The 15,606-nt window shown below is 45.6% G+C and overlaps 3 protein-coding genes across 5 annotated transcripts in view; 2 read left to right on the top strand and 1 right to left on the bottom strand.

Moving 5' to 3' along the window:
• The first annotated feature begins 894 nt into the window (after window positions 1-894).
• LOC135808523 (ras-like GTP-binding protein Rho1) lies at window positions 895-2,282 on the top strand. The gene is made up of 2 exons (XM_065321721.1): window positions 895-1,055; window positions 1,221-2,282. Exon 2 carries the CDS (start codon window positions 1,221-1,223, stop codon window positions 1,797-1,799), a length of 579 nt encoding a protein of 192 aa, XP_065177793.1. The 5' UTR covers window positions 895-1,055; the 3' UTR covers window positions 1,800-2,282.
• Window positions 2,283-3,456: 1,174 nt separating this feature from the next.
• LOC135808522 (ribulose-phosphate 3-epimerase-like) lies at window positions 3,457-9,401 on the bottom strand. The gene is made up of 8 exons (XM_065321720.1): window positions 9,111-9,401; window positions 7,887-7,963; window positions 7,624-7,655; window positions 7,114-7,174; window positions 5,757-5,803; window positions 5,149-5,283; window positions 4,669-4,755; window positions 3,457-4,201 (listed from the first exon to the last, which is right to left on the bottom strand). The coding sequence occupies exons 1-8, from the start codon at window positions 9,233-9,235 to the stop codon at window positions 4,082-4,084; spliced, it is 684 nt and encodes a 227-aa protein (XP_065177792.1). The 5' UTR covers window positions 9,236-9,401; the 3' UTR covers window positions 3,457-4,081.
• Window positions 9,402-10,257: 856 nt separating this feature from the next.
• The window catches only part of LOC135808521 (probable ubiquitin carboxyl-terminal hydrolase FAF-X), a 56,295-nt gene continuing 50,946 nt past the window's right edge, over window positions 10,258-15,606 (top strand). For 2 of the 3 annotated variants that reach the window (XM_065321718.1, XM_065321717.1), the window contains exons 1-6: window positions 10,258-10,774; window positions 13,119-13,231; window positions 13,629-13,741; window positions 14,129-14,183; window positions 14,935-14,982; window positions 15,270-15,388. In XM_065321718.1, coding sequence (XP_065177790.1) covers window positions 10,513-10,774; window positions 13,119-13,231; window positions 13,629-13,741; window positions 14,129-14,183; window positions 14,935-14,982; window positions 15,270-15,388 — 710 coding nt within the window. In that variant the 5' untranslated portion in view covers window positions 10,258-10,512. The remainder of the gene's footprint in view (window positions 10,775-13,118; window positions 13,232-13,628; window positions 13,742-14,128; window positions 14,184-14,934; window positions 14,983-15,269; window positions 15,389-15,606) is intronic. The other variant, XM_065321719.1, reaches the window with a different exon arrangement.

Below are 15,606 nucleotides of genomic sequence, written 5' to 3'. Positions count from 1 at the left end.
CCGTGACAGCAACCCATTCGAGCTGCACACTCTGGTTTTTATGTACTCTTGCTAAATGTAAGCAAGAGTCCATAAAAAAACTGTTTGTCTTGATACATGTATTTAATAGTACATGCACCGGTATTATGTCACATCAATCTTTGTACTAAAGTAGATAACCTTCTATTTTGGTCACCAGGACACCGGACATTTACCGAGGCTCTTGAAACACGTCATTGCTACTGGTAACACCAAGATTGATCGATTGATTTTTGAGTATATGGGACTCTTGATAACACTCTTTACCGGTACATATACATCTACAAGTATATTCTTTCAGCTACATGTAGTATTGTACACAACAAAAATAAAGTCACGGGCTACATATAATTATGACTGTACTTATCCATTACCATGATTACCAGCGTAGTGTAGCTGCTGTCTATATTTGTAGACACGATCAGCGAAGGCTGAAAAGCAAGCCAAACAATTTCTTCACTGCAAGCATACGAATATCAAACAGATTTTGTGCTGAGGAGGTGCAGTACAGGTACATCATGCCATCCGCCTCGCCATCGTAACCTTCAACTATTGTTACTTCATGATCCCACTCACTTTCAGATCCGAGCCATCATCAGCGCAGTCTGCCTCACTAGACTCTAGTCTAGAGTACCGAGATGCATATGCGTGAATACAGTCACAACGAACTAACGTTACTTTCATGCTTAGCATTTTCTTCTCGAGTGGAGCTCTCCACAATCCACAACCCTGCAAGGCTGCATGCATGACGCGCATATGCCTTTTTGAAACGAGCGGCACGAGCCTTTTATACCAGTTACCTGGTGACGTCAGATCAAGATGGCTTCGTTGATCTTCCAACCCCAGTGCGTACAAGCCTTGCGTTCAGTCTTCACTCTAGACTTCAGTCTTGGCGTTGGCGTTGCTGTCTTTTCTCGCGGCCTCTTCTTTTGCTCCGCGAACCTGTCCTTTGAATGTCCACCTTATAGTCTCTTAGAGTAGCTGATTTTGACCATTGGATAGATTGGAGCTTTCGAACATCGCCTTCACTTAGGAAGGTAAGCACCGTCCCCTCATTGTTGCCTGGCTTGCTGTGCTATGTGCCAAAGTTTGTCCTCTTGCGCTTTGATGTTTCCCATTCTGACCTGCATCTCCAGAAAAACCTTGTGTGTGTCCCTGCATGCTGATGTTTTCCCCTCTTGTCCTTTGGTATTTTGGTACAGATGACGTCTATCCGTAAGAAGCTCGTAATTGTCGGTGATGGAGCGTGTGGAAAAACATGCTTGTTGATCGTCTTCTCCAAGGATCAGTTCCCTGAAGTATACGTCCCAACTGTGTTTGAAAACTATGTTGCCGATATCGAAGTTGAAGGAAAGAGTGTAGAACTTGCCTTGTGGGATACAGCTGGTCAGGAAGATTACGATCGTCTACGACCCCTGTCCTACCCTGACACCGACGTTATTCTTATGTGCTTCTCCGTCGATAGTCCCGACAGTTTGGAAAACATCCCCGAGAAATGGACGCCCGAGGTCAAACATTTCTGCCCTAATGTACCGATCATTCTTGTTGGTAACAAGAAGGATCTTCGTAATGACGAGGCGACCAAGAAGGAGCTGGCTAAGATGAAGCAGGAACCCGTCAAGCCCGAGGAGGGACGATCAATGTCCGAGAAAATCGGCGCTTTCGCGTATTTGGAATGCTCAGCCAAGAGCAAAGAGGGTGTACGAGAAGTGTTTGAAACAGCAACAAGAGCGGCTTTGCAGGTCAAGAAGAAGAAGAAGTCTAAGTGCCTGGTATTGTAAGCTTAGTGCTCATTCCGTATGTTATTTCGCTTCGCAACAGTTCGGTTGCATCTCCCTTGTCACAAGAAACTGCTTGGCTGTCGTCCCTGTACATCATTGTGTGATTGTATTCGAATGCATAAAATGACTCATTTTGCCAACTGCTGTGTTGGAAGTTAGTTGGCTAAACGTATTAACGAAAATTGCTAAGTTTTGATTTGATCATGTGCACAGTACATAGGTGTTGTCTTTGCCTTGTGTGCCCGCCTTTGTGCACTTTCTCCATTGCATAATTTGACAACATTTCAGTTTGATTCTTCATCTTTCTCAGGCGTGTCTTAGCTTTCTCCCGTCACTTTCTTCTTCTTGTTTCCTTCCTTTTTGTTCTACGCGATAGTCACTTTGACCGAACGTAGTAGAACTGTTGAGTATTCCATTATGCAATTCATTCTGATACGTTTTCATCAGCGATGGATTCAAGCTCTTACAGTAATCCACTGATAATTGGTGCTGTGTGTCTGGTTGTGTTGTGCTGAGAATTGCCGGTGCAGATCTGCTAGTGGTTGCAATGCTGGCCATAGCCTAGGGTTGCGAAAGCTATTTGCTGACTGAATGTATCATGTGAGAATTGTACTCTCGAGTTGATTTGTCATTCTCCAGCTAAGACCGCTATGTTACTCAGTGTGCTGTGCAACTTGTGGTTGTGGTGCTCGGTTCATTTTCAATGTTCTACCCCCACCGTTGATTCCACGGACGCAGAATTTAGCCGTGCAGATTTTAGGAAATGCCGCGGAATATTGCCGAAAGATACGAAAACGCCGTTCTCTAATGTACATTGCATACCATATGTACTATCAAAGGAGCTGTCCAAGGTTACCAATTGTTCAAATGAAAAGTTTTTGTTTGGGGGTGGGTGGGTTTAGGTTTCGAAACAATTTATGGAATTCACATGGAGAATGCAGGTGCCAGGGAACCCTACACATACCTGGTATCAAGAGTGCATAAACACTCTTGCTGGTATGCGTAGGGCTCCCTGCTGGGTACCACTGCTTGTACTGAGTGCTGAATATCGGTTTCAATCATTTGCTGAAGTTAGTTAGTTCGCTTTGCTTGCAGAAAGGTAGCCGTGGCACGTGGGTGGGTCTGAAAAATAACTTTTCGTTTAAAAAATAATAATAGGTTTTGGTTGGATTGACGGAACTGTATTTTGTACAGATCAGTCAAAAATCGAAGTGTGCCACAGTGTACATGGTATGATTTACTTCACAGCTTGGCAGTAATGTGGGATATGTTCCCATGCATGGACAAGCAGAAGGCACAACAATACTCGGATACTATGTGCGCAATGTTGTGATCTAGAACTCGTCATTCTACATAGATTCACAACATACAGCTCTGTTTGTGCATGTATGATTATGATATCCACACAAACCGGGGTAACACTGATGTACATAACTGTATGGCCTTTGAAATATGGAGGTGTGGACAATGCTGCTTCACTCGAGTTCCCTGGACACCATGCAGTACGTACAAGTAGAGGCTCAGGCACATCTGCAACTCAATTGAACCAGGGAGTCACACACCTCAGGTTGAACAAACTACCAGGTATGCTACTCTGCGCCCACCATGCACACGCAGCACATTATGTGTTTATAGCATGACACATCGCACACAACAGTTAACATTTGGCGAAATTGGTCGGCCTAGAAATAAGACTGTGTGTTAGCAGCAAAATACAGAGGCATGGACCAGGGGTGGCTTGCATGATGCCCCGATCTATGATTATGTTCAGGTATTGTCGCAAAATCCTGAACATGGCTCTACAAACAAACAGCAAGCGAACCAAAAAAGGTCTTCCAGAAAGAAGTAAAATGCTACTGTTGATATTACTAGTGGGCGGCCATGGGCAGAAACGTATTGCTACCGGGGTTGCAGTGCTAGCAAGACAGCAAGAGCAAATGAAGCGGATGGGAATGCAGTGAATACTACTGTTTCATGAGTTTTGCAATTAGAAACTGGCATTTAAAAAATTGTATACCTACCAGTAACACTCTGCTCAGTGATGGCAACGATTAGTAGTATGAATACTAGCGGAAGTCCTACGGGTACCTTCTTTCCAAAGAGAACATTTGTAGTTTACTTCAGAGGACTTGGATTGAAGTGAGCACAGTGGCAAAGAGAGAGGGAGAGAGAGAGAGAGAGAGAGAGAGAGAGAGAGAGAGAGAGAGAGAGAGAGAGAGAGAGAGAGAGAGAGAGAGAGAGAGAGAGAGAGAGAGAGAGAGAGAGAGGCCAGCAGCAGGACATCATGGTTGCGGCCAGCTATCTCGCGCTTGATTGACCATGGAACGCATTTCATCCATCACGCTTTTCGGGTCATCGCTGCGCACAACCGCTGTGCCACTGACTATCATGTTGGCACCAGCCTGTATACGTACGTACACACAGAAAACGAAGATAGACCCTAAATCCTACAGACACATACCACACTCAGATCTCTATTGTCCGGTACATGGCTATCAAGACACATACAGTATACGCAAGTAACATATTATGGACAAATACATAATACCCAATGCTGTAGACAGCAAGCTGTTTCGGCCATAAAGGCCTCATCAGTACAGCTACGAGCTAAATAGGTCGAGCTACCAGCCATGGTGCAAAGGAGGCACCACAGACATTAAGCTAGCTCGTCGCTCTAGCGCCAGAGTGCTCAAACTACAAAAAGTAGCGGGCATTGCGCGATGCAGTAGCACTAGAGCAGCCTACTGAGAGTGCTCAAATACATAATATATTATAGCAGCACAAACAGCCACCTGCACTTGTACACGAGCATAGAGAAGGAGCTTCGATTTGAACGCCTGAAGCTTGCTTCTCATGATGCATGGCTCACCTTTGCACAGTGGCCAATTGTTTTGAGACCAACGCCACCATCAACTTCTATGAGCTTCTCAGGATAGCGGGCACGGATTTTCTCAACCTGAGGACAACAGCAGATATGAACACAAACGGTTCAATACATAGAAACACATCGCACTGGCAATGAAAGAGTTCTTTCACATCTGCTGTATTTGACTGGCTAGTAGTATAGTGTATTCTAACTTCCTAGATTAGATCTACTCTCAGTGGTGGCTTTTTAGGGCTCCAAACAGCAAACATGTACGCATTGAGAAACACTCTCAGGACCCACATAGCCATAGTCCGGAGATGGATCACACACACACACACACACACACACACACACACACACACACACACACACACACACACACACGCGCACACGCACGTGCACAGACATGCACACACACACACACGCACAGGCGACCGAGAGAAGAACTTGCTAAACAGGGACAATGTGAGTGAGAGTCATCACCTTGGGCATCATGTGCTCCATGAAGGATTGACCGCCAAACCCTGGCTCGACTGTCATTACAAGCACCATGTCAGCCAGCTCAGCCAGCTCCAGGACATCTTCAACAGGTGTGTTAGGCTTTATCGCAATGCCGACCTGGAAGAAGAACACCACATGCAGAAAAACAATACTTCAGAAGTAGATCATAAAGACTACATTGAATAATTGCTCACACAGTCAAGTAAAGAAAAAGAAAAGAAGCTGAATGCCGCCTTGGAACGTGTAACCGTATCACACAGCTGTTGAAGACCGTACAAGCAGTGAAGTTTGGAAGACAGTAACATGCTATGGGATGTGGAATAAATGAATAAATGTGAAGCTCAATTCCTGGACACCTAGCTCATTCGACCTTCTTTGGTCTCATCAGTGGAGCTTAGAGCGAGTGGGCGAACCGAACGCAATGAGGTCCAGCGAACAAAAGCATTTTTAAATCGGCTCAAACACCAGCGTCCTCCAACTGCGAGAAACACGGCAAGCAGGGCATGAAGGCGGATAGCTTCAGTACATCTGAAGCTCAGCAAACACTCAATTTAGTGTGAGTGCAGTTGGTCGTAGACCGCATGGCTTACCTGCATCTTTGCCTTTCTGATTTGATCAATGAGGGCTCTGGGATCCTCTGTTAGCGCATGCGTGCACACAACAAGAAAATAGAGGTGTTCAGGTATACAGTATCCATATCCTAAGCACAGCTGTAAGTTGAACCGACGTGTATTTTTTAGCACCTTGAGCCGATATCGCTGACCTCATGTAGGCATTCACGATGTCACTGCCGAGTTGCCTTACAGCAGTGCAAGTGCACATTGGTCCGAATCTCGCATGCTGTAGCTGTCGATTAAAGGGGAAGTTAAGGCAAAAATTAAAATTTCACCAGTTGTAGTATTCAGGGTGCTGAGTCGAATGGTCGTGGTCCGAGGAAGCTGAGACGCTCCCTTCCTACTTGAATCCCAATCGAACTCGCGCACTTCCACCGAAACTGGGTGACTGCGCCCTACTACTAGATGGGGATTTGTATGCAAAATGTCACTAAAAGCGCCATTTCGTTCTTATAAAAAGCATGGATGACCGCGATTGGCCCATATGTTGTAGTCTTTTGGACGCTGAGTCGATTGGTTTTGGTCCGAAAAGGCTGCGATGCAGCGTTCCTCCTTTATTCCCAATCGAACATGGTTGAACAAGCGGTCACGTGCTCCTGCGTACGCCAGTCACCTGGTCGCCGTGCCTGCAGGGTACAACTTACTAGCCTGTTTGACCTTTTTTGGGTGCAGTCCTGTCACTCGAGTTGAACCTTGGTGTGAAAGTTGTCGCCTGCTGGCGTGGTGACCAGGTGATTTGGGCACCCAGGAGCACGTGACTGCTTGTTCAACCATGTTCGATTGGGAATAAAGGAGGAACGCTGCATCGCAGCCTTTTCGGACCAAAACCAGTCGACTCAGCGTCCAAAAGAGTACAACATATGGGCCAATCGCGGTCATCCGTGCTTTTATAAGAACGAAATGGCGCTTTTAGTGACATTTTGCATACAAATTCCCATCTAGTAGGGCGCAGTCACCCAGTTTCGGTGGAAGTGCGCGAGTTCGATTGGGATTAAAGTAGGAAGGGAGCGTCTCAGCGTTCTCGGACCAAGACCATTCGACTCAGCACCCCGAAGACTACAACTGGTGATATTTTAATTTTTGCCTTAACTTCCCCTTTAAGGAGAGTTATAAGATTCTTCTTCACGCATATTTTTTTCAAAAAGTACAACATTGTCTACAGTCCAGAATTTAATAAGACAGATCAAAGTGCTTGTACCCCAAACATGTCCAAATCCATTCGACATCTAAATCCCGTGGGTGCGCACTTCCCCTACTTCCCTTTGTAATGTAAATGAATACATAAAGTGCACAACAGAATCCATCCAACATAGTATCATTATATGCAACATACTTGCTGCTTCCAGGTGAAACGTATACATGTTCGCTCCAGCATCTGCCATGTCGTCCACCCACTTTTACGATATGAGGGAGAGAGAGAGAGAGAGAGAGAGAGAGAGAGAGAGAGAGGTAGATAGGGATAGATAGATAGATAGAGAGAGAGACAGATAAAGAGAGAGGACGAGAAAACAAACAAACAGAGAAACACCCAAAGAGCACACCTCACTCAGCATAGCAATTTGAAAACAAAAAAAACAAAAAAAATGATACTTCGAAGTACCTGGTCAGTCCTTTACAAGACGTGCAGTGACCATGCGTAGGTGGTGTCAGGAGGTCATGAAACTTCATACGCAGGAAGCAAGCAGTGTTGCCTGCACGAACAGGGACCAGTCGCCTACTAGTACTCATCCGAATAGGATCCTGATTCTACAAACATTTTTCTATCTAGTGCACCTTAGTACAATGGCAATGCAGGAGTCTAACTAACCCACCAAGAGGTGGTACACTATTGAACCTGCCTTACTTTCTCTGGCTCGGCCACCATCATGTGCAAGTCTGAACAGTAGCAGCAACAGCAGCAACAGCCACACATGTTAGGAAAGTGACCTACTGCTGCATCAAACCTGCACACAGTGTTGTACGGAAGTGCCCAAATGCACTACTACTGCAGCAACACGTCTGTCAAATTTACACTGTCCATCCGTCATAAAAACAAACAAATGGACTCTGATAACGCTGCAATTGCACCATAAATCCGATCTCAGTACAACTCAGTGTTGAACTCACCGAAGAATGCATCGGGTATGCGCTTGCGAAGGCACTTCACCAATGGTGCGCCAAACGTGATGTTGGGTACAAAGTGCCTATGGGGACAATCAAAATCAACAGCAATGTGAACGGAGCGTGCACACGGTCACAGATACGCGCAAAGGCTATGTCACTTCAGGTGTTACGAGAAAGACAAGCCTGCGCTGGTGCTAGCGAACACAAGCCATGAATTGGCTTTCTGACATACATATTGGGTTGTGGGTACATGTTTGGACAATTAGAATGTCTGGATAATTAGAAGTTTTTTCCAGCATTTTGGGGTTCGAATTATCATGATTCCACCTGTACTAGTATTGTACAGTTGCCATTCCGAGCGGCAAACCACATGACATGGAGTGACTGGAAGTGTAATAGCCTAAATGCCATGATTAGTATTCATGGTATTGTGTTCCAGATATGAGCACTGCAAACCACCGAATATCCAAGTACGACGCCACAACAGCGCATGTCAGAAGTCAAGACCATCAGACTTTTTCATACACATGTACATGTAATTCAAATTTGAACTTAGAAGTAGCAACTCCGGCGGTAATTGGAGACAAAACTCGACTGACTTACGGAGCACATGAGGAGCATGCCTAAGTCTAAGATCACGTGATGAGTGAATTCCCCAAAACACTGTGGATTGAGCAGGGAGTGGAAGGTTCGACATGCTCCCTGACGTACAGATATATGCGGCAACAGTTCGTTGCGCATTGTGGCAGAAGTTGACCCAAGTTCAACTTTTGTGACGTGCTCCGTTTGACGCACATCATGCGTACGTACCATGCACTGCATATAGACGTCGCAATAACAAACGCACTATGATTGTGAATCATGTGCCATAGTTGCAGCTTGTCGCAGGTGTAGCGCATCGTATCACTGAAAGCGCTTTTGTGAATCGTGCGTCGTAGATAAAATGTTTTTGAAACCAATGCTCATATTATACAGTCATGTACTTTAGTGCCGGTGCATACTTGGAGGCACGTGATCAAGACTCTTGTTGGCTGTCCTACACACAATGTGCACCTTAGAGATCTTTGGGTTTTTTCAGGTACACTGTATAAATAAGGTTCGTGTATATTACCGATCAGTATTACATGGGTAGTAGACAGTGCAAAGCTATGAAACTATTTACGTTACTTCATTCATTTATTTCGAATCTGCATGCTAGGTATTAAAGTAAGTTAGTCGAATCCTCACCCATCCATGACGTCCAAGTGCAAGTAATCTGCACCTTTATCCAGCAATGCCTGCGACTGCTCTGCGAGGCAGGACAGGTCAGCATTGAGGATGGATGGTCCAATTCTACAATGAGGGCAAGGCATGGTTCTTTGTTGAGCAGAGAGCCAAATAAAGACTCGCAATATAGTAAGGGAACCTTCTCGCAGATCTAGGCTACCAAATTTTAGTTTCTCACTGGAGTGGTTGAGAAACGTGGAGGGACGGGCTACTTCCGGTATACCGGTACGGGTAGGATTTTTTTCGCACCTCCCAAAACCTTTATAGTTTTTACCAAGAGTGCATAAATAATACATTTATGGACTCTTGTTTTTACTCTCATTCAAGTGAAAAAAAGGAAAGCCCAAACACATAGTGACATACACGATCGAGCGCCACACTCAACTCCCATTGTCCCAAGTCAAGACTAGAGCAGTAGAGGGACAAGACTCAACAACACTACACAGACAGTCAAGACAAGAAGACATGAGTCAAGTCAAGACGACTCGTGTCGTGATCGGTTCAAGCCTCAAGAGATCACTCCGATACATGGATGAGTCCGAACTGCCCTATCCCTGCAACCAGTTGCCAACCACGCGATCCATCACACTTCATCATGTTCATCAACTATAAACTAAATTAATTTTATTTACTCACACTTGCAAACATGACATGTATGATATGACCCCATATTCTTGCCAAGTCTTGTTGGTATGATTACTTTTGAGTTTTGTAGTTTGCATGCATTACATCAAGAGTCCATAACCCCCCGGTTATGCCTTATGAGTTATGGACTCTTGCTTCTGTCTGACTTTTGAGTTGGTTTGTATGAGTAGACTGAGCCAAGAGGCGTTGGTGGAGTCCCCGTGGCCGTACCGGAATTCTGATGGATTTTTGCATTCTTCGGACACGGACCCGGCCGGCCGGCCGGTTCAGTTGCGAGGCTGATCATCAAAATCGGAGGGAAACTGATTCCTAAAACTTCCAAACCTGTGATGACGATGTCACATCATCAAAATCTGACATCGATGACGCAAAATGACGGCATAACGTCGAAATCATGCTGTGAAATCTGTGCACACAGCCGAGCTGCATGCAGTGAAATGGCGACCCTTGCGAAAAAATCAACCATCTCTCTTGTCCACCAGAGAAGGCAAAACTAACTTACTTCGATGTATGTTTTCAGAACATACCACTGGTAGTAACTTGGTTTGTCAAATTGTTTTGGCTGTCGGTGGGCTGTGTGCCTAAGTAAGTGTAGAGAAGAGAAGTTCGAGACCAGCTTATCTTTAATGATTCGTGCTATGTTTCCGTCCCTACGGCAGTTGCCTCTCCGTGAAAAACGTGCCACTTTATTGGCATTCAGTTGTGAGAAGTTTTGAATATGACTGTCAAGGAAAGTAATGAAGAGAAGCAGAAGCCCTCGCCAAGCGAGGCGAAAGAGCTCGTGTCTCCTGCCTCAGCCAAAGATGTTGTACTCTCAAATGAAGACGAGTCAGAGTCAGCGGACGCAGAGCCTCCGTTCCCTGTGCAGCTCCTCGAGGAGCTCGAGGAAATGGTGCAGCGTGTCAAATGGGTCGTCCCGGTTCAGCCAGATGCTCAATTGCAGGAGCTTATGCGGGCCGCCACCGAGCTTGCCAAGAAAGGTATGTGTTGGAAATTATCTATCTCTGTGGTACTCTCTCGGTACTTTTATGTGTGGAGGACAAAATTGTGTTAATGAATTCGAATATTTTCGGTATCAATTTGCTCAGGGAAATTGGTGCTCTTGAGTGGAAAGTTGGAAAGTGGAATTCTCTGACAATTTTTCGTTCTGTTTACGTCGTAAACCTTTTTTCTTGCAAGCTAGTCGTGCAGGGCGCAAAACTCGCCTTACTTGACTCCTTGCTATGCTGATGTCAAATGATGGTTTCAAAGGTTTCTGTGAACATAATTAATTATATAATTATACTTCCGTTCAAGTTCACGTCGTGATGGATAATGACTGATTTCATTATACTGCAGCATGTATTGTAACACACAGTCATTTCTTTTATCACTTTCTGAAATGTTTACCTGTAGCTTGCGAGATGCAACCTTCGTAATAGGCATATTATCAAGTTTATAAATGTTCTCTGTGCTGTGCTGATGAGTCCACAAAGGACGAACCAGTTCTGTCCGCAGATTGAGTGAATGTTCATATTATAAATTGTTTCGAGCTGTCTCCAGTATACTCTGCAGTCTCAAAGTAGGTTGCTGGAACAAGTTCACATCCTTGAGATTTTTGTGATGGCACCTTATGTAATGCAAAGCACGTTTGATTCGTGCGGCCAACATGCACATGCAACATACCGTAGGTACACCATTCAGAGGATGTCAACTGTGTCCCGTACCGTTCCAGCTCAGTCTGGTGGATCTTAAAGCTGTGTTCACAACTGGCGCGTGTATGCGTGAAACCCTGCGTTTGTGCGTATTTCTGCTGGCTTTTGGAGTTTTTGGGGTGTCGTGCATAGAAACTCGCCGAAGTGGAAATTCCAACGTATTGTATTTTTCAGCGCGTATCAGGCACGTACCGGCGTACATGCCAGTAACTTTGACTGGCGGGGTCAAAAAATTAGTACTCGAAGGCGTCGCACGTCCTAAATACGACTCGAATTGCTCTTTTTTTTGTGAAAGCCTGAGCGTGCGTTTGATGGGAAAAGGTTGTCACGGTGCTCTGCCCACGTGACGTTCACCTTGCTGGAAATGGGGTAGAAAAGCTGTTGACGAGACTTCACAGAGGGCTGGAATGGGGTTCTGGAGAGTGTGTTGGGAGGATTGTGAGTTTTTGGAGCTGTATTTTGTTTTATATTTTGGAGCATCGCTGTGCCTGTCGGGTTTGATGTGCCATCCTTTGCTACTCCGCCTCTTCCATGTTGCTCAACTCTAGTCTGTTGCTTGCTTGGTGAACTGGTATGGGTAAATCGCGAAGTTGTAGCATCCAGGGAGATGATACAGATCGTTGGAGCGTAAATCAATGTGGGCTTTGCTCCTGAGTCTCCGTGATCAGAGCACGCTCTAATCTGGCATGGCTGGCGTTGGCCACTTTTGGGGAGGAAGGCCGCGATCACGAGTTGCGTTGATCACATCACATAGGACTTCCAGATCCAGAGTCGACGTAAACATGGTTTGGGGTACTGTGGAGTCATGCGGTCTCCCTAGATGCTGAGACTCCCTGGTGTAAATAAAAGTGATCACCACTAGCAGCAGTCATGCTGCAGCTGGGCTCTACTGACAGGAAAGTCTCATTGCCGAAAGTTAATTCACTGTGTCCGCCATTTCCAACCATACCAAACACTGCACAATTGGTCCTTTGATTAGTACATGCATGAAGATAAAACTTCAACGGGGGTTGAAACAACAGAGCCTTACACAGTTTCAAAACTTCCACACATTATCCCGGCTATCATCGCTGTGCCGTGTAGGCTGTGTAATGTGAAGGACACTCACGTTGGTCTGTATGTTTATGTCAGCCTGAACATGCCCTACGTTACTACCGACCTTAAATCACAGTCCCCTGGTTGCTTTCCAAGGTACCGATGCAGGTGGATTTTAAGTTGCAAGTCGTTTCCAGGATCATATGTTGTGTTCAGGGGTCGTCGCAAAAGTCTTCTGTCGTCCCTGAAACGAACATTGTTCATTTCGTACTCTGACCCCCTTCCTCTGAAACGAACACAGGTTGCTATGCTGGACGACGAAAATCGCATGCATGTACATGTCATATGTAGGGTGTCGGTCGACTTGCGATTTTGGCTCGCACGCACCCCCCCCCCCCCCCACGAATGATGTTCATTTCAGGGACGACAAAAAAACTCTTGCGACGACCCCTTAGTGCGTTCAGCATAGCTGTAACGTATTCTGCTAGTATGTTGTCCTATTTTAGATTTGCATCCTTTGTACTGGGATGCTCATTTGGCTCCTGGCTGTAAACGATAAATGCTTTGTCCTTTGTCTTTTGGCGTGTTTCCTTAGGACTGGACACGAAGAGTAGTGCATGCCAACGGTTTTTTCGCGACGGCTTGACAAGTTCTTTCAACAAGATTCTCACAGATGATGCCGTCACTGGCTGGAAGCCAGAGATTCAGGTATGTGGCTTCATTGGACCACTGGCTACTGCACTTGTTTCTTGTCGATGGACAAACTGTGCACGTTTAGCGCATACTTGTTATCATGCTCAAGCTGCAGACAGAACTGTTCTGTCCTTTGTAGACTCGGCAGCGCAGCACAGAGAAAATGAGGCCGGACCTGGTAGCAATGAACAATGGATTACCCAAAGCCAGATTTTAACCAGTCTTGTTAGTTGTTACATTTACTCGTTATCATGTACATGTGTGACTGCTGCTACTGGTGCTGGGAAATCACTCTCCCCTACCTCCCAGCTGTAAATCCTCTGACTCCCCCGCCGTCTTTTGTTGGGAAATCACTCTCCCCTACCTCCTAGCTGATCCTCTGACTCCTCCTCCATCTTTTGTTGTTCTACAGCGTTATATCTACTACAATTGTAAGGATTTGGTTGAGCTGTGTGCCGCCAAGATCAAGGATAATTGGATCATTTTATTAGACCTCCTGGCCATGGTCCTCAATCCCAACATCAAGTACGTATGCGTATGTGTGTGCGTGTGTGGTATGCGTGTGTGTGTCTGTGTGTGTGCGTGTACATGTATGTCTGCGTCTGTGTCAAGTTTCATGTCGTTTGGAGTAATCTTTCCTTGCGTAGTTCTGGTGCTATTGTTAGCCGTTTGGTGTAGTCGGGGCTGCAATTGTTCTTTTGGCGTACTGGGTAGTATGTGCGGTGTGTTGTGTGTGTGCTCTTCAAAGCTTCTTGTACTGCTTTATGTGCGCACTGGTTTACGTGACCAAATAGGTCAGACGAACGGAATGTAGAATGTGTTCCGGACAGGAGGAGCTGAATGTTTCGGATTATGCAGCACTGTGTAAACGTCTTTGATATAAACGTCGCGCTGTTTATCTTCTCTCTGCAGGTTCCATTCACACAACTATGGCAAGCCGTCTGAGACCGTTCCCTTGGATAAGGCAGTATGTCGGTCTCTATTTTATACTCTTCTGCACAGTTTTCTGTTGGCGGCATGCCCACCTGTGTGTGTGTTTAATCCCCCGGTTTCCCTTCCATAGTGCGTTTCAAAAGTATAGACCTCGAGACTTTTTCGAATAATTCAAATTTGGTTGGAGCTTTTTGAGAAATTTCTTCGGAATATTGCTCAGGCAGCCCCCGCAATTTTTCTTATATAAATTTCTAAGCGATTGGATAACAAACGCCCAATTTCGGAAATTTGATGCACAAAGCGATCGCGGATTTTATGTGTAGATGCTGGCCTAACGTTTTTTTGAAACCAGAGGTCTGAACTTTTGAAACACACTACCGGTATAGCCAGCTTCATCTACCACCTACTCTTCAGTCTATGGGCAGTCGTGTCGCTTGGCACTTCTCTTCTTCATCTATTCACATCAGTACTTTAGTGTTGCCCGGATGATCTCTTATAAACTGTAGGACTGGATATATACGCACAGTGTCCAGCTGGTTCTCATGGGGCTTGCACTGCTAGTGGCATGGTGTGTGTATGTCTGTGTGTGTGTCTGTCTGTCTGTCTGCCTGTCTGCGGGTGTGCGCTTGTGTGTGTGTGTGGGGGGGCGTGTGTGTGTGTGTGTGTGTGGCATGTGCGGCATGTGCGGCACGTGTGACATGTGTCTGTGTGTGGGCGCGCGCATGCGGTTGGTTGAGGAGATTGAGTACTTATCGCCGTAATTTTGTTCATTTGTTTCCCTGCAGCCGACTGTTGAGGTTGTGTATGCCAGGCCTGACCCGAGAATGACACGGGTATGGATCAGTCATTGACTTTTCTTCAGTGTACCCATTCCAATCTTACAGTGTTCCTTGTGTGCCTGGTTTCTGATATTGTTCACATCTCTTCCTGCCCGTGAGGCGCATTTGCTCTTGTTTTTTTTTTGTGTTTTTTTCAAGACTCTGATATACAACGTGCTTTACGATCTCGGTGCTACACCAATCAATTGGAAATATAGTTATCCATATTTTCGGGCAAGGCCCATCTTCAGGAACAGATATATGTATGCATGTGTTGTCTTTTTCCCTATTTTGGTGTTTAGGGATATTTGATTGATTCAATCAATCACTTTGGAAATCTGAATGGATTTATTGACTTGCGAGACCATCTTTGCGAGACTGGCGAGAACCTGTCAGTGTCGACCATTGCCGCCTGTATACGGTATGTCCAGAGCAACACGAATGACTCTCTCTCTCTCTCTCTCTCTCTCTCTCTCTCTCTCTCTCTCTCTCTCTCTCTCTCTCTCTCTCTCTCTCTCTCTCTCTCTCTCTCTCTCTCTCTCTCTCTCTCTCTCTCTCTCTCTCTCTTTCTCTGTTCTGTCACGTCTGTGTTAGGAAACCAGCTCGCTGGCTTCAATTCAATTCATGCTGTGTGCACGT

The sequence above is a fragment of the Sycon ciliatum genome, chromosome 2 (genome assembly GCF_964019385.1).
Source record: "Sycon ciliatum chromosome 2, ocSycCili1.1, whole genome shotgun sequence".
Classification (NCBI taxonomy): domain Eukaryota; kingdom Metazoa; phylum Porifera; class Calcarea; order Leucosolenida; family Sycettidae; genus Sycon; species Sycon ciliatum.
The sequence above is the reverse complement of the archived record's forward strand: the minus strand, read 5'-3'. Positions and strand labels throughout refer to the sequence as shown.